At 37.5% G+C, this 19,593-nt stretch overlaps 1 protein-coding gene across 2 annotated transcripts in view; it reads left to right on the forward strand.

Annotated features, from left to right (window-relative positions):
• The first annotated feature begins 1,547 nt into the window (after nt 1–1,547).
• The window catches only part of PEBP4 (phosphatidylethanolamine binding protein 4), a 257,724-nt gene continuing 239,678 nt past the window's right edge, over nt 1,548–19,593 (forward strand). Inside the window, exons 1-3 of one of the 2 annotated variants that reach the window (XM_070765245.1) lie at nt 1,548–1,683; nt 6,801–6,928; nt 7,706–7,838. In XM_070765245.1, the coding sequence (XP_070621346.1) occupies nt 6,807–6,928; nt 7,706–7,838 (255 nt within the window). In that variant the 5' untranslated portion in view covers nt 1,548–1,683; nt 6,801–6,806. Of the gene's footprint in view, nt 1,684–1,779; nt 1,838–6,800; nt 6,929–7,705; nt 7,839–19,593 lie in introns of those variants that run through there. The other variant, XM_070765242.1, reaches the window with a different exon arrangement.

The following is a 19,593-nucleotide window of genomic DNA, read 5'->3' on the forward strand; positions in this document are numbered from 1 at the left end:
TAATATAAATACATTTATTTCTCAGTCCCTGCACAAGGTTAATAATAATAATTTATTAGACTTGTATGCCGCCCTTCTCCGAAGACTCGGAGCGGCTCACAACAAATAATACAGAAATACAAATCTAATATTAAAAACAATTATAAAAAAACAGTTTGTTTATTGCACCTTTGCTATCACGTCCATTGCATCATCTCTCTCCCCCCCACCTCTGAATATGAAATACTTCATTGTGTCACCACAGGACAATATTCATGTACATTCCATTAATTTGCCTCTATAGGATGAGAAGTACAGTATAACGTAATGTAAAATAAATAGTGCCCCTGGTGGCTCAATGAGGTATTGTAAACTTAGGCAATGTAATGAAATCTATAGGACATTTTGCACTTCTGTGGCTCAGATGTTAAGGATTTAGAAGGGGGGGGGGGGCTGCTGTTGAGTTTTTGTTGACTTCTGAACTTGTAGTTTGCTTTCTTCCAAAACTCAGATCAGTCTTCTGGTTTCTAGTTTGGTGCTTTAAGCACTACAATGAATCAGATTTTTTAAAGATAAATCAGGACCATATTATTGATAGGTTATACTACTACTCTGGGCCAATATATTTATACTCCTCATCAAAGAATCAGTCCTCTGGAGAAAATTGTGCAAAATACTGAATGTATCTGGGTAGATATTGCCCTCTGATGGTTTCCCAGATGTATTGCAGCCTCACTGGGAAAAGATATGCTATATAAACCTGAATAAAACAAACGTTGCTGGGAAAATCTTAACTTTTAGAAATAACTATTGGGTTTATTAATTACCTCTCTGTACTTCCAGGTCTTTGCAATATAGGTCCCTATGCCCTATAGCCCAGGTGTCCAACCATGGCATCTTTAAGACTTGCTAGCCGAGGAATTGAAGTCCACAAGTCTTAAAAGTTGCCAAGGTTGGACCCCCTGCCCTATAGTAACTAGTGGAAACAAAACAATTTGTTGAAAGCTGCTTAAATTATCTGCTCCTTGTTTTTTTTTTTTCACTATTACTATTTTTCATCACTGGTTATTCATGAAATGGCTCTTTGAATCCAAGTGAAATTTAGCTGGAAAACAGCACGTGCAGGTCTGTTATTGCAAGGAGCCTGGAGTCACTTAAGAGACATTGGGGGGGGGGGGGGTTTGAAAGAAATTTATTTTTTAAAAAATAAGGGCAATTAGTTCCGACGGCTGACTTACACCCAACCTGGCTGAATCGTGGTTAACTGTCTCCTAAACCAGCATCTAACGGGGATAATATCTCTCCCCCCCTTCTAACACTTTTCTTAAATTCCACTTTCCACCAACGTTTCCGACGGAATTGCAGCGCCTAAAGTTAACTAAAGGCTCCGTTCAATATCAAACAGCCCGGACTCTCCAACGTCCGGCTGCCGGTCAAGCGGGGGCCGGAGGAAAGATCAGAACCTCCAGCCAACGGCCAACAACCCCGGGGAGACGGGGAGGAATTGCGTGGCCCAATCAGCCGCCGCCTGGCCTTTGATTTCCCACGCTCCGATGCACCTGCCACCTGTCCGTCAGGTGACTTTTACGCACCGGTGGGAGTCATTAAGGTGCAGCCGTGCAGTTGCGGGGCGTTCTCGGCGGGCTCGTGGCTGGAAAACCTGTCCCGGATTTTGGATTTTTCTCCTCGACTCCTTTTTCGCATGTAGGTAACTTCGAGACTGAGCAGAAATGGGAGCTTTTCCCACGCTAGCGATGCCTTTAATAAGTTTATTCTGAACAGTCCGCTTGCCTTTAGTAGGTTGTAGTGAACGAAGGTTTAGGTGTGCAGTTTTTGCAAGCCCATCAGCAAAAAGAAGGTATAAAACCCTACTGCAGGAGGATGTTTGTTTGTCTGTCTGTTTGTCTGTCAAAACGTGTACAAAATAATAGATATGGCAATAATAATAACAACAACAACAACAATAATAATAATAGATATGGCAATAATAACAACAACAACAACAATAATAATAATAGATATGGCAATAACAACAACAACAATAATAATAATAATAATAATAATAATAATAATAATAATAATAGGTATGGCAACTATATAATAGGTAAGTTCTACCTATTGGAGGGGTCTCCAGCCTTTGAAGACTTTCAGGAATCTTGCCAGAAAAATACAAAAAAGAAGATATATATTTTAATAATACAAATAGTAACTTGGCAGCTTGGATTGTATTGTTGCAAAATTGGAAAGCAGTTATTCTTGGAGGTAACTGGATAGCTAAAAGAAAAATTTTGACTGCATTGAAATGAACTGATTAACACTGAAATTAAAAGATAAAGAGGACTTGTATTAGGAGACTTGGGGGAAGTTTTATAGATGGTTAGAAAATGAATATAAATAAAGAAGTCTGAATATAATATTTGGGCATACCAGGGTGATTTGATAGGGGGGGAAAATGTGTCCTGTGTGTTTGTGTGTGTGTGTGTGTGTTTGTGACATACTTACATTTAAAGACAACAAAACAATACAATGCAGTTACAGCACCAAAATTTTTTTTATTGTTATTGTATCTACTGTATTTTATTCTAGAAGGGTAGCCAATAAATAAATTAATAAATAATAAATAATAATTTATTCAAAGTGTTGGTTACGACCTATAAAAGCCCTTCATGGCATCGGACCAGAATATCTCCGGGACCGTCTTGTGCCGCACGAATCCCAGCAACCAGTTAGGTCCCACAGAGTTGGCCTTCTCCGGGTCCCGTCGACTAAACAATGTCGTTTGGTGGGACCCAGGGGAAGAGCCTTCTCTGTGGCGGCCCCGACCCTCTGGAACCAACTCCCCCCAGATATCAGAGTTGCCCCAACCCTCCTTGCCTTTCATAAGCTCCTTAAAACCCACCTCTGTCGCCAGGCATGGGGGAACTGAGATATTCCCTTCCCCCTAGGCTTTTAAAATTTATGCATGGTATGTCTGTAGGTATGATTGGTTTCTTAAATTGGGGTTTTTTGCATTACTTTTAATGTTAGATTTGTTCATATTGTCTTTTTACTGTTGTTAGCCGCCCCGAGTCTATGGAGAGGGGCGGCATACAAATCTAATAAATAAATAAATAAATAAATACATACATACATACATACATACATACATAAATACATAAATACATAAAATAATAAAATAATAAAATAGTGATAATAAATAAATAATAAATAAAGAAATGTTAATAAATAAAGAAATGTTAATAAATAAATCATAATAAATAAATGATAATAAATAAATAATAATAAATAAATAAATAATAAATAAATACCCACAATACAACACAACACACTACACTACCACCTCTAGGGTTTTAATACAGCTAATTTTACCAACAATAACACTGTGCTTATGTAGTCTTTTCCATTACCATATTTACACAATCTTTTTTCATTGACACGTTTAGTTATTATTCGTTGATACCATTGTTCCATTTTAGTCTAGTTAAGAATCAACATACTAAACTGATTATTTACAGGTTTGTTTTTCTTTCTCTTTAAAAGCTTTATTTTCATTTAGCTGTATTCAAAGGATGCAGCTCCCCTCCTTCAGTTTCTCATGACTGATACATTTGGCTGAGATTTTTGATAACATTCTATCCTCAGAATTGAGTTGTAGTGAGATGGAAACAAATTGAGTAAAATAAATATCCTTTGTTTTACAAAATAAACGCTTATTATTGGTTTTGTTTGCTGCAGGAGTGGTGAGACAAAAACAAGATGGCCGCAGGTCAAAGCAGGTGGTTCTTTGAGTGCTAGCTTGATTTTTTTCCCCTGCCACAACTGGTGGAGAAAGAAGCAGGGAGAATTCTGAGGGGGGAAAAGATCCATTTGCCGCCATTTTGAAGCAGCAGAATGAGGTCTTCTCTTCAGGGGAGGGTGGGAAACAGTCCTGTTGAAGTTGAAATGATCTCCCAGAAAATTATTCTGAGGCAAAATAGTTCCCTTGTGAAGGGAGGACAACACATTCCAGCTTTTGGAATGCCCCCATATTTAACTGCACACCTTTGGCCTTTTAACTTTGGGTACACCAAGGTTTTGAAAGCTTTTAATGGTTTTTGAAAGGTTTTTATGGTGGGTGTCAAATTACAAACAGTTGTGGTGGTTACTGAACACATGAGAGAGAGGGAGGGAGGCAGACATGGTGCTAAGAGGCCTTGTTTACTTTATGTATGTATGTATGTATGTATTTTATTTTATTTTATTATTGTATTATTTTATTTTATTGTTTGTTTTGTTATTTTATTCTTTTGTTTTGTTTACTTTATGTATGTAAGTATGTATGTATGTATGTATTTTATTTTATTTTATTGTTTTGTTATTTTATTGTTTTGTTTACTTTATGTATGTAAGTATGTATGTAAGTATGTATGTATGTATTTTATTTTATTTTATTTTATTGTTTTGTTATTTTATTGCTTTGTTTTGTTTACTTTATGTATGTATGTATGTAAGTATGTATGTATGTATGTATTTTATTTTATTTTATTATTTTATTGTTTTGTTATTTTATTGTTTTGTTTTGTTATTTTATTTTATTTTATTTATTTATTTTATTTATTTATTTTTTTATTTATTTTATTTTATTATTGTATTATTTTATTTTATTGTTTTGTTTTGTTTACTTTATGTATGTAAGTATGTATGTATGTATGTATTTTGTTTTGTTTTGTTATTTTATTGTTTTGTTTTGTTTACTTTATGTATGTATGTAAATATCTATGTATGTATGTATGTATTTTATTTTATTGTTTTGTTTTGTTATTTTATTTTATTGTTTTGTTATTTTATTTTATTGTTTTGTTTTGTTATTTTATTTATTTATTTTATTTTAATTTAATTTTATTTTATTTTACTTTAATTTTATTTTATTTTACTTTATTTTATTTTATTTTATTTTATTTTATTTTATTTTTATCCACTGCAGCCTTTCGTTCAGGTGCCCCAGCCCCTCTGTTTTCTTACCCCCAACTATGACCCTAGGTAGCCGCACCCTGGGAGGGAAGTCATATTTGGATCTGCTGAGTGACATGACAGAAAAGCTTTTAAATTTCCCCTGGCTCAACTGTTAAAAAGGAGAAGAGCCTGAGGCCTAGAAATTAAAAGCTCCAGCCCAGGTTCGAATCCTAAGGGTATGACTAGCTGACGAGAGCTAAGAAGCTCAAAATAGATCTATCCTAGTCTCCCTCTGTTTCTTTATCAGTTCTTTACAAGTTTGAAGATGTGTGTGTGTATGGATGTGTGTGTGTGTGTATATATATATATGTCACATGTTTTTTTGCTGAATTTGAAAATTAAGGGAGACTAGGATAGATCTATTTCGGCCTTATTTTGGCCTCATCAGCTAGCCATACCCACTGGGTATATATATCTGTATGTACATATGTATATATAATTTATTATTATTATTTCTTAATCGGATTTATATGCTGCCCCTGACGATGGCGAATGTGATTTCGTCGAAATTAGATTAGATTAGATTTATTGGATTTATATGCCGCCCCTCTCCGCAAACTCGGGGCGGCTCACAACAATGGTAAAAACAATACATAATAACAAATCCAATACCCACCAATCCAATTACAATTTTAAGCTAAAAAATTCATAAAAAACAACCCCAGAATATTAAAAAACAAGCACACAATCAATCTAACACCAAAACAACATGGGCAAAGGGGAGATGTTTCAGTTCCCCCATGCCTGACGGCAGAGGTGGGTTTTAAGGAGTTTGCGAAAGGCAAGGAGGGTGGGGGCAATCCGAATCTCAGGGGGGAGCTGGTTCCAGAGGGTCGGAGCCGCCACAGAGAAGGCTCTTCCCCTGGGTCCCGCCAGACGACATTGTTTAGTTGACGGGACCCGGAGAAAGCCAACTCTGTGGGACCGAACCGGTTGCTGGGATTCGTGCGGCAGAAGGCGGTCCCGAAGGTATTTTGAGTGTCGCAAAACACTCAAAATGTTATACAGTACAGGGAAAAACCCAAACTCAGAAATTTTGGAGGATCTCAGAAGGCTTAGATGTACTTACAGTATCTAAAACATTTACTATCGTTTTTAGGCATGCACATTGGTAGAACAGAAATTTACTAACATGAATTGCAGAATGGTGATTAGGTTAGCTTATTAGAGACGAACACACAAAAATAGGAGACGGAGGGAGTATTAGGTATATTTACCATGTTGAGTTACTTATAAAGTAATACAGGCAGGGTTTAAAAAGAACACTAATAAACAATAAAATATAAAGGATGGCTGAGCCTCTGAACTATTGATCCAAATTGTCTACCTTGCACCCAGTTGTGAATTCAAAGGCATATAGGGATGTCTACAAGAACAGAAGAATTCAAAAAGTCAAGTCACAACCCCATGCCTTTTTAAATCTAGGCGTAACTGGACAGTTGTTTGCTATCCCGAGGGCATTTTATGGGATTGTTTTATATTTACTGAATTAAGAAGAGCAGCCTGAGTTCAGCTCAAATTAAGTTGTTTTGTCTCCCTCTGATGAGCTCAAATTGAGGGAAAACTACTGTATAATAAGAACATTTAATTTATTCTATTAATAATGTATTATAAGTAGCCATTAAGACAGCACAGAATACAAAACATAAAAATACATGTTAATGATTAGAAGGTTTTCTGTAAAATTAGCTTTCATGGATCTGATACATTTAAAGTGCAGTACAATTTGGAAATAATTGCTTAAAATGATTTACAAAAATATGGGCAGGTTTGCAATACAGTTGTGTCTGGTGGACTCTGTTAACTTTTCACTATTTTGTTGTTGGCAGGACAAGATGAAGTTTCCAGTCCTCTACTTTCTGGCAGTTTATTTTCTTTTAATTGTCTTACAAGACAGTGTCGGAATGGAAGAATGCATCTTTAGAAAACTGGACAGGGAGGACAAAACATTGTGTAGGTAAGCTCATTTATAAGTGTAGGCATTTTATAACAATTTTCATTCATCATGATTATGATAGTCCTAAAATCAGGAGTGAGATTCAGCAGGTTCTCACGGGTTCTGGAGAACAGCTGGTGGAAATTTGGAGTAGTTTGGAGAACCGGCAAATACCACCTCTGACTGGCCCCAGAGTGGGGTGAGAATGGAGATTTTGCAGTATTCTTCCCCTAGGAATGGGAATTTTGCAGCATCCTTCCCCTGCCATGTTTTTTAAATTATTAGATTTGTTCTTACATTGTTCTTGTTATTGTTGTGAGCCGCCCCGAGTCTACGGAGAGGGGCGGCATACAAATCTAATAAATAATAATAATAATGCCCAAAGAAACGGAAAAAGTTTGAATTTAATCCCTGCATATATATCTGTAACATTTTCTGAATAAGAAACATTAGTAAATTAACTTCCTAGGGATAACCACAACTTTTTTGGCAATGTTCTATTAAAATATTTATTCCATTGTATGGTATTAATAGTGTATTTCTGACAGACAAGCATTTATCCATTGATACTACTGGATAGATGAAGTTGCATACATTTACTCTCTATGTTAAAACTGTGGGGCATACTATTAACATAAAACAATGAAATAAAAAAGAAAATACAAAACAGCAATTGCAAATATAAAAACCATAGTAATAAATATCCTAAAAACCGGTTAAGGTTCCAAAAATTATAATGTTTTTGCTGTAAGACTAACATGGTCCTAGAAATTGACTTTTATGGTTGTTTTCTGACAGAGGGAGTCTAGAAGTTTTCTATCCAGAATTGGGAGATGTTGGCTGTTCATATATCCCAAAGTGCAAGGACTATCGTAAACGGATCAGCAAGGAATGGATCAACCCCGAAGTGAAATATGTTCAGGCAGATATGGTAAGAATTTAACTACTGTACCTAATTTCATGCAGATATTTCTGAGGGCAATGAAGTATTTTGATTCATTTTTTACATTGTTCTTTTTTTTCTTTTTTTAAAAATTTATTTAAAACAAAACACACATGTAAAAACACACAAACATAAAAGAAAAACACGCACATTCGTGATGATTTACATCCCAATTTTCGTCAGAAGCCCATATGGAGCTGTATACATTTTTATATTAATTGAGAACATTTTTGTCTATATTTACTGTAGACACTGTACATTTCATAAGAAAAGAAAAATTCAAAAAAGGAAAAAAGAAAAGAAAAAAAGACATAGAAAAATCTAGTTTCAATTAAAAAGATAATCATATAAATTATTGATCTTTTAAACTTTTCATTTTACTTCACTTAATTGGCTGACTCTTTGTTTTAATCAATTGTACAATTTATCCCAAACTCTACGATAATCCGTTTTCTCTTTCCCTTCTAAATTTTTGGTTAAGATATCCATCTCGGCACATTCCATAACTTTATAGTTATGCTCTTTTTTTTTCTTTAACAATGCTCCAAATTATAGCTACCAAAAAAATATATGTATGCTTTGGGATGTTTCTCTCTAGCAGAGGTGACAAACGCAAGGCCCTCAGGTAAGATATGGTCCACGGGGTGCTCAAACCTGGTCCGTGGAGTCTCCCTGGAAACAGTGAAGGATTGGCATACGATGCCACTGCCAGTGAAAACGGAGCCCAATTACATTGAGGGCCGCATCGGGGTTGTGTTTGACCTCAGGTGAGCTGGGGAGCATGGCAGGGTGGGCATGGCCAGCTCAACATCACTTGTGTCAAGGGTTCCTATGGTGGCCCAAATGCTCAGACAGTGAACTAAGGCCCCTGAGCGCTGTTTTCGGCTGTGACAGCTTCCTGCAATCCTCTGCCATTGAAAAAGGAGCCCCGTGTGGCCTCCCTGAGCTCCGCTTTCCCTGGCAGTATTATTTATTTATTTATTTATTTAGTCAGTCAGTCAGTCAGTCAGTCAGTCAGTCAGTCAGTCAGTCAGTCAGTCAGTCAGTCAGTCCAATACAGTGTGCTGCAAGAGGCCATCTCAGCCAAAAACAAAGATTCGATGAGTGACATCAGTGAGCTGCCTGGCCATGCCCCCCCCCCCAAGTCCAACATAACCCTGATGTGACCCTCAAGGAAATCCAATTAGATACCCCTGTTCTATAGCATGTTTATGTGTTTCAATGTTCAGTGGTACCTCTACCTAAGAATGCCTCTACCTACGAACTTTTCTAGATAAGAATTTGGGTATTCAAGGGGTTTTTTGCCTCTTCTCAAGAACCATTTTCCACTTGCAAACCTGAGCCTCCAAAACGGTAACTGGAAAAGGCAGGGAGAAGCCTCTGTGGGGCCTCGCTAGAAATCTTCTGGGAGGAAACAGGGCCGGAAAAGGTGAGGAGAATCTAGGAATCTCCTGGGAAGAAACAGGGCCTCCACCCTCCCTGTGATTTCCCCAATCGCACGCATTATTTGCTTTTACATTGATTCCTATGGGAAAAATTGCTTCTTCTTACAAACTTTTCTACTTAAGAACCTGGTCACAGAACGAATTAAGTTCGTAAATAGAGGTATCACTGTATATACATACCCACAAAATGAACCTCTACGTGTGCCCTTGCAGGATGGTTGGTGGGACCTGGTGGGAAGAAATTCAGAACAGGTCTGTTAGCCTTAGCTGTGAAGTCAATGTGTCAACAGACAATATGTCTTCCCCACTCCTTTTGTCTCTGAATAATGTAGCCAGTGTATAATTTTCTTACTTACTACATCGTTAAAACATCAAATAAGCTGTTTGAATTTTATGCCCAAGCAGAAATTTTATGTGTGCTACATGGGATATAAAAGGATAAACAGAATAATGATGAAGACTAATGTCTATAAAGGACTGTTCTTTGCTGCGGAATTTGATTTGTAGAAAGTGCTTTAAAGCTTTTATATAAGCAATTATGTACTGAGAAGCTGTATAGAAATCAACTTTTGTTCTTTTATTTACTGCATTGCTTTATAAAAAGCATTATATAACATAACTGCATTATACGATAACAGCATGAACCCAGAACAATGTGGACTCAGTCAATGGCATAGACCAGTGATGGCAAACCTATGGTATGTGTGCCACAGGTGGCAAGTAGAGCCATAGTGAGGGCACGCGAGGTGTTGCCCTATGTCGCCCCGAATCTTCAGAGAGGGGCGGCATACAAATCTAAATAATAATAATAATAATAATAATAATAATAATAATAATAATGATGATGAGCCGAGGTGGCGCAGCGGGTAGAGTGCTGTACTGCAGGCCACTGAAGCTGACTGTAGATCTGAAGGTCAGCGGTTCAAATCTCATCACCGGCTCAAGGTTGACTCAGCCTTCCATCCTTGCGAGGTGGGTCAAATGAGGACCCGGATTGTGGGGGCAATAGGCTGGCTTTGTTAAAAAGTGCTATTGCTAACATGTTGTAAGCCGCCCTGAGTCTAAGGAGAAGGGCGGCATAAAAATCGAATAAATAAATAAAATAAATAAATAAATAAATAATAATAATAATAATGAGGAGGAGGAGGAGGAGGAAGAAGATGATGAAGAAGATGAAGATGAATAATAATAATAATAATAATAATAATAATAATAATAATAATAATAATAATGCTGGACTCGATGGGCTTTGGCCTGATTCAGCAGGGCTCTTCTTAGGTTCTTATGTTCTTAATGACTAACCAGAAGCTTGGAAATGAACTTCTAGTCGGGCCTTTGGGCAGTTTTTTACCATCCCCAGGGTTTAGGAAAGCCTCCTGAAAAACAGCCCAAGGGCCTACTGGAAGCTTCAGTGAGACCTGTGCACCTGTGCTTTAAAAAATATGGTGTCACATGGACCGTCACTGATCCTGTGACATCATTGGGACATTGGGACCGGTTAGGTCCCACAGAGTTGGCCTTCTCCAGGTCCCGTCAACGAAACAATGTCGTCTGGCGGGACCCAGGGGAAGAGCCTTCTTTGTGGCGGCCCCGACCCTCTGGAATCAACTCCCCCCGGAGATTAGGACTGCCGCCATCCTCCTTGCCTTTCGCAAACTCCTCAAATGTATTAATAGTTTACTAACAAATGCCCTACACTAATATGTAGAGTAGTAAGGGCATGCATATCATAAACACAAAAGCCGTTGTACCAACTACATTTCCCTGTGTAGAGTTACTGGAGTGTGACTTGCATCTGAAGTGTGATGATAATGTTATCCATTCAATTGTGTCCAACTCTTGGTGATTCTATGGTCCAGGTCTTTCCACATCTCCAGACCATGCGCTGCTTGTTTGAGTTTTCTATGCTCAGACTGATGTCAGCTTTGATGGTGTCCAGCCACCATATTCTCTGGAGAACTGGTTTCCTTTTACCACAAAATCTTCCAAATATAATTGCTTTCCTCCAGTGAATTTCCCCATGTGATATGGCCCAAAAAATGAGATGACCCTATATTGGACAGAAAGGATATTGATGGGAACAGGCTATTCAGTAATCTAGTTTTAGGATGGCAAAATGCAGCCCCATTGATGTGACTGTATTTTGAGCAGTGTATTTATTTATTATTTATTTATTATTTAGATTTGTATGCCGCCCCTCTCCGCAGACTCGGGGCGGTATATCTTTTCAATCTACACCTACAATCACATGTAGATTGAAAATATATACACTGCTCAAAATAAATAAAGGGAACACTCAAAGAACACATCCCACATCTGAATGCATGAAATACTGTATTCTCATTGAATACTTTGTTCTGTACAGAGGTGAATGTGCACAACAGCCTGTGAAATTGGTTGTCAATCAGTGTTGCTTCCTGTGGACAGTTTGATTTCACAGAAGTTTGATTTATTTGGAGTTATATTGTGTTGTTTAAGTGTTCCCTTTATTTTTCGAGCAGTGTATATATCAGATACTGCTTTGTTTTAACCATTCTGGTAGAATATCTGCTGTTGTAATGGAGGAAGAATTCTCCTAGGATATTTGGAGTGTTCTACTGCTGTATTGGTTGTGGGTTAATACTTCCAGAGAGAATAGAATATAATTCTTTATTGGCCATGTATATGCTTTCAGTATACATAAAAATACAAGATACATTAGTCAAGAATCATAAGATACAACACATAATAATAGTCATAGGGTACAAATAAGCAATCGGGAAACAATATCAATACATCTTGTAAAGGATACAACAGCCAAGTTACAGTCAGGCAATCATAAGTAGAAGGTGATGGGTGATAAGACCGATGAGAAGACTAATAGTAATGGTAATGCATCCTTAGTGAATAGTTTGACAGTGTTAAGGGAATTATTTGTTTGGCATCATTATTTGTTTAACATCAAGCCCTTCATAGCCTGGAAATATTCTGGAGATGAATGAGCAGGAATGATATCTTGTAAAATGTTTACAGTATTACAATGGGGAAAACAAGCCACTAGAGGGCACTATTGCCCTTGTTATTACATTGCATAAGGGATATACAGTAATTTGCCTAGGGATGATAAAGTTAACTCTGTTGTGGGATGTTTTCCACTTGCTCACTGGACTTCTGCTTCTTCTGCAAGACTTCTTTTCAGTAATCCAAGCTATTTAAAGCGAGGGAGAGATGCGTCTGAATGGAGTCACAATTATTGTGCGGCAAGACATTTTACTCTGGTTATATTATTTATTACTCTGGCTATTATTATGGTTTTAATTGGGTTTTAAAGTATTGTTTTTGTATTTCGGAGAGGGGCGGCATACAAATCTAATAAATTATTGTTGTTGTTGTTGTTGTTGTTGTTATTATTATTATTATTATTATTATTATTATTTGAATTTATTTTTGTAGGCTCCCAAAGTCATTTTGTTAAATTGGGCAGTTATCTATTGCAACCCTATGGAATATATTACTAAAGGTTATTGTGTTGTTGTTGTTATTGAAGGTCCTAAAAATATTTCTCTGCATGTGTTTTTCTTGAATTCCTTTCTCAGGACCGCTCTATATATTTTAGAAAAGTATTTGGGGATAGTATTGTACAGGTTCCCTTTTCTCTACTGCATTTGATCCTACTGTAAGAGCGAAGTTATTACTGGCTGTGACTCTAGGGCTGATGGAATGATAATGCTCTAATGCAGAAATTTTATCAGATTGCCTGCGTGTACTTTTTCTTGATTTCTCAACCTTGGGGAGAGGGGGGTCTTTTTGGTCTCCCCAGAATTGCTGGGAGATAAAGTGACAGAAGAAATGATCTCTAGAGCAGTGTTTCCCAACCTTGACAAGTTGAAGAGTTTTGAAAAGAATTGTATGCAATTTGAATATTCATGGGTGGTAAGGAAGCCCAATTCCTCAAATAGCATCTTTAGCATCTTCTAGTGTTCTGTGGACTTAAATATTGATATTGGGGTTATCTGATTATTAAAATGTTAAACCAAGGTAGAATCTAAATCTTCCTGAATAATGGAGGTTAACAAGGTGTGCAGATCTTTCTGTTTTACTGTGTACTATGTCATTGTCCAAGTGTCCCCAAGTGACTCTATATATTAAATACTTCTACGTTTCTCATTGCCTGTTACATCCAGTCAGCCAGCAGAGAGCATAGCATGGATAATATATCTATAAACCACTTGCTATATGTGGCTCACTTTTTAATTTCTCCCAAATAACTTGGTAGATTTCCAGATAAGTGTCTCTTGAATTACAATGAAAAATACATAAAAGTGCTAAGGTTTGGACAATGTGATAATATATTTTAAAACATATATCAGGCAAAGGAACAATAAAATAAATAAAGCATGAAAAATATGGCTTTAAATTTCAAGTTCATGGTGATTTTAAGTAATTGATTTATTTAAACATATCTAACTCACTTTATATCAAGAGGCAATTAATTTAAAGAGTCTACAACTATGATAACAGAGCATTTGGCAAACAGTTTAACAAGAGGTCATGTAAACGGGAGGATGGGCTTACTGGGCTGGCATGAGATCTTATGAGGAATGCAAGCAGTATGTGGGTTATGAAGTATCCAAAGTCATTGCAAATCATTAAATGATCAGTTATAATTTAAGGGCTATCTGTAATTTAGAACAGTGTTTCCGAACCTTGGCAACTTGAAGGTATTTGGACTTCAACTCCCAGAATCCCCCAGCCAGCAATGCTGGCTGGGGAATTCTGGGAGTTGAAGTCCAGATACCTTCAAGTTGCCAAGGTTGGGAAACACTGATTTAGAAGACTAGACTAGAGTAGAGTAGAGTAGAGTAGAGTAGAGTAGACTAGACTAGACTAGACTAGACTAGACTAGACTAGACTTAACTTGACTTGACTTGACTTCTTTATAGGCCAAGTGTGATTTGACGCACAAGGAATTTGTCTGTGCTGCATATGCTCTCAGAAAAGAAAATATACATTTGTCCAGAATAATGTGGTACTGTACAACACTTAATGATCATCATAGGGTACAAATAAGCAATTAGGAAACAATAAATATGAATATAAATTATAAGGATACAAGCAATAAGTTAAATCATACAGTCATAAGTGGGAAGCGATGGGTGATAGGAACCATAAGAAGACTACTAGTAATAGTAATGCAGCCTTAGTGAATAGTTTGACAGTGGGGAGGGAATTATTTCTTTAGCAGAGTGATAGCATTCGGGGGGGGGGAATTGTTCTTGTGTCTAGTTGTCTTGGTGTGCAGTCAGTGAGGGCTTCCAAAATTTTTACTACCACACTGTGGGTGTGGCTTATGCAGGACACCCTGCATTTTCTTTCCACATATTTCAGTGCAAATTGGGAGCTCTGGGGTGGAGTTTCATTTTTGCTACCCCACTGGATCCCCCCCCCCACATCCGGGCAGCAGTCCACCCCTGTGTGCAGTGCTCTATAGCGTAGTTTTGAGAGTAGGAGTTGAAACAATTTATGTCCAGGATGTGAGATGTGGGTAAACATTTTTGACTTGTGCAGTATGCAGAACCTCAAGGAAAGGCAGGTTGGCAGCAATTGTTTTTTCTGCAGTTCTGATTCTCCTCTGAAGTCTGTGTCGGTCTTGTTGGGTTGCAGAACCAAACCAGACAGTGATAGAGATGCAGATTACAGACTCAGTAATTCCTCTGTAGAACTGGATCACCTGCTCTCGCTCTCTCCTCTCTCCTGTCTTATATTTTTTTGAATCTTGAAATAAACACTTGGCCTTATTGCCATACACTCAAAAGCCCGATTGGGCTTATTATCAGGGAATGTCTTATTTTGGGGAAAACAGGGTACTAAATAGTATTATTGTTAGTAGTATAAAGTACATAGACCCAGACAATACACTGTTCACTAGGCACTTATGTATGTTAAAGAAAAAACTATAAATAAAATTATTTTAAAAAAAGAAACACCTTGAGATCCATCAATCTTTTGCCCTTATTGCCATCTGTAAAGACCTGGACTTTGGGGAACTACGAGGCTAGAGTCCACGGAAACTCTACATTTTGTTTGCATACCTGGGTATGTACCGGAGCGGGTTCCTCTTAGCTGTGCTGCGTTGACATTTCACATGCTCACATGTCCCCTCACACAATTTTCCTTCTGTGCATACGCAGAGGGACAATTTTCCTTCTGTGCATGCTTAGAGAGCAAAATATCACTGTAAAATCGTGCATGTGCATCCCGTTGTACAATTTTGTTTCTGCGCATGCACAGAGAGCAAAAAAAAATCACGGAAAATAGCACGGACATGTGCGATTTTGCTTCTGTGCATGCGCGGAGGGACAATATTCCTTCTGTGCATGCTCAGAGAGCACACACCCTCAAATTAGGGAAAAAACATGGCACCGCGTACGGACCGACAAAGATAGCACCAGAGCCGTCGCACACAAATTGTGCAATTGATGGGCTACTACCAGACTACCACACCAGACTGAACCAGTATAAAGCCACCTCTGGTATGTACCATGTTTGGGCTACTGGGAAGGGTTTGATTGGGTTTTGTTTTGTTTGTTTGGCTTTTTTCTGTTTTTATTGTTTTATTATTATCTATGAGCCATTCAGGGTTATGATGCATAAGGTTACATAAGGAAGGTGGCTGTACAAATCTTTAATATAAATAAGCAGAAAGCAAGCTGTCTCGAGAGAATGTTCAATATTGATCATGCTTGTTTTTTCTGGTGTAGACAAGTGTAACCTACCCTATTTGTCATACAATCTTTATCTTGGTCATGTTTTGGTGAATCGTCAGCCTTGTAGGAGGCGACATGCTTGAATGTTAACTCCCTTTTTATTTATATATTAATAGTACACTGCTAAAAAAAAAATATAAACACTCAAAGAACACATCCTAGATCTGAATGAATGAAATATTCTCATTGAATATTGGCTCCATACAAAGTTGAATGTGCACAACAGCATGTCAAATTGATTGTCAATCAGTGTTGCTTCCTAGGTGGACAGTTTGATTTCACAGAAGTTTGATTTATTATTATTATTTATTATTATTATTTATTAGATTTGTATGCCGCCCCTCTCCGTAGATTCGGGGTGGCTTACAACAGTGTTAAAAACAATATATAATGACAAATCTAATAGTTAGAATCTAAAATAACAATAATACATTTAAAAAGTCTAAAAAAGAAGGAACCCCAATATATAAAAACATACATACAGTCATATCATGCACAAAAACTACATAGGCAGGGGAGATGTTTCAGTTCCCCCACACTTGACGACAGAGGTGGGTTTTAAGGAGTTTACAAAAGGCAAGGAGGGTGGGGGCAGTTCTAATCTCTGGAGGGAGCTGATTCCAGAGGGTCGGAGCCGCCACAGAGAAGGCTCTTTCCCTGGGTCCCGCCAGATGTCATTGTTTAGTTGACGGGACCTGGAGGAGACCAACTCTGTGGGACCTAACCGGTCGCTGGGATTCGTGCGGCAGAAGGCGGTCTTGTAGATACCCTGGTCCGGTGCCATGAAGGGCTTTATAGGTGATGACCAACACTCCATTTACTTGGAGTTATATTGTGTTAAGTGTTCCCTTTGTTTTTTTGAGCAATATATTAATTCTCTTTTGGGCTCAAATTACCATCTTACTTTTTTGATGGGTGAGATGATTTGAACTGAATCACTTCTCTCAGCTAATCATATTCTAAAAGGCATGTTGGCATAGTGGCTTAATGGTGCTCAAAATCACAGATGTCAAACTCGAACACATCATGTGACATATCACAATGTTTTTTGCCTTTGTGGAGTTGGGTTGGGCTTGGCCTGCCCAAACTACCCCTGCCTCCACTTAGAAGATGTCAATTAGATTGGAAATACATGTACATGTTATATTAATTCTGTAAGAAGAAACTACTGCATGCCACATATTTTAAGGATGGGCATATTTTGTTTAATTAGAATATCTTGAACAACTGTTCCTTATTATACATTGGTGATTTTTGGAAAAGCAACATTAACAGAATTGCATTTTATTGCAAATACAGTTATTCCAAAAGTTTCAGCTATGCATGCTTTTGTTTTAACCAACTTCTGTACCAAGTGGATTAATATTACTTACGCTCTCATGGTTTATATACTGTAGATGTAAGGCATAACACTCCCATTTTCAATCTATGGTGGAATAGCCAAAATGCCCAAGTTTTTAAAAATGAATCTTTGAGATACATTGTAATTTTCATAAGCGGAGAATATTAATTTGTCAGAAAATTTTCCTGTTGCCAACCACGATTCTTTCAACGATGGACACAATAAGAAGTTCAACTTAGACTGAAAACATCTGGATAGGTCGGTACTGCTCCTTGTTCTTGCAAACACCTCAATATTGCTTTGCTCAACCAAAAATAAATTGGAAAAGAAAATTGAACGTTGCATCAATTTGGAGCAAGTTTATAAATTCTGCAGCTAAGCAATCCCAATAGAAGATGATAGATCGCCAGAAAACATACAGTCCCTGTGGTGATGTATAGTCACATTAACTGAAATGCCGTATTACCTGATTCTGCTTTATTACCAGTATTGGTGGCAGACAGAAAAACAGATTACACTTGAGATCAAATCAATAGGAACTTTATTTACTGGCCTTTTAAAAACATATTTCTGCACTTTATAAAAACATACGGTAGATGCTATTGATAGAGCTTGTCTGCTTGTTAAAAAGCAATTTACCCACAGCAATGTTTTTAAGCTGCAATTTATACTTTTTTACCTACTCTTCCACATTTCTCTTTTTATCATTATGTTTGACGAGTTCCTCAGAGGATTCTGTAGGTTCTAGCCATATTCACTTAGGTTGAGACCGTCTCCTTTCTGGAATATGTTTGGTTTTACTTTTACTTCACTGACATACCTGGGAAGGTGATGATGCCTTTACTCAAGCCTTTACTCCTGCTTCATTGACAAGCCACAAACAAAAGGGAAGAAACCCCACACTGCATGACACAGTGGGCCAATTCAAGCAGCAAGAATACATTCAGCCTATGCATACCTTTTGAGGAGCCAACATCTTCAGCAAAGTCAAAAATTATGAAATGTTAAATTCTCATTTAGAAGCTTCAACTGGCTTTCTACAGTTACTTTCTATGTTACAGTTAGTCTTTGAGTCCCATTGTGGCAGCAAAAGGAAGAGACAGAAGAAGAAGAAAAGAGGTTTGGTGGTGCAGTGGTTAGAGTACAGTACTGCAAGCTACTTCTGGTTGCTAGCAGTTTGGCAGATCGAATCTCAGTAGGCTCAAGGTTGACTCAGCTTTCCATCCTTTTGAGGTCGGTAAAATGAGGATTGAGCTCCTGGCTGTGGTCAAAATTAGCCTGCCTCATTCCATACTAACCACTGTGCCACCACAGTTATCCATATGGGCTTAAATGGAATCCCTTGACTCCCAGGCTGCTTGACTCATAAAGTAACTGCAAAAATCTTGGTTCCTGAAATCTACTCAGAAAGAGCAACTGTCCAAAGAAGGATCTCCAACCTTGGCAACTTTAAGACCTGTGGACTTCAACTCCCAGAATTCCTCAACAGCTGGCTGGGGAATTCAGGGAGTTGAAGTCCATAAGTCTTAAAGTTGCTAAGGTTGGAGATCCCTGGTCCAGAGTCCAGTTCTCATGATCTCTCATTTATTTGGAGAATATTTTACCAGCTACTGCATAATCCAGCATCCAGATGAAGTTGAAATCCTTTATGTAAATTTCTCAAAATACTATTCAGTTTGTTAGCTAATAGAAACTTTTGCTATCTAATATTAAGAAATCTGGCATATAAAGAGGTATTGTTGGAGTACATTAAACTGAAGTGCTAATGTCTTTTTAAAGAACTCCTTTGCATGAGTAGGCATGGTGGAAATGTCACTTCTTATCCGTAGTATTATTTATGCTCTGACCAGAAACTTAACCATCTCAGACAAGCATATTCTGCTGCTCCAAAAAGAGGAAGGGTAACTTCAGCCTATTTATTCAACCTTTAAGTGGGCATTTAGGAGAGAGGTTTGTGTACTTTAAAGCTGCAGAACGTTGATGGGTTTTACTTTGATCTCTTTAAACAGTCTATAGTAATCAACACTTAAGCCACCTTGTGTGAAATAATTGCATAACAAATGCATAAAAACAAAATGATTCAACAAATGACAATTAGAACTTGTGATATACAGAACAGATGCACTCAGTGTACCATATTATAATGTGTTAATACAAGATTGACAGCACAAATAATAGAAGAGAAGAACTACTCAGCCTATAATTTTAAA

Source organism: Erythrolamprus reginae, chromosome 12 (genome assembly GCF_031021105.1).
Source record: "Erythrolamprus reginae isolate rEryReg1 chromosome 12, rEryReg1.hap1, whole genome shotgun sequence".
NCBI lineage: Eukaryota > Metazoa > Chordata > Lepidosauria > Squamata > Dipsadidae > Erythrolamprus > Erythrolamprus reginae.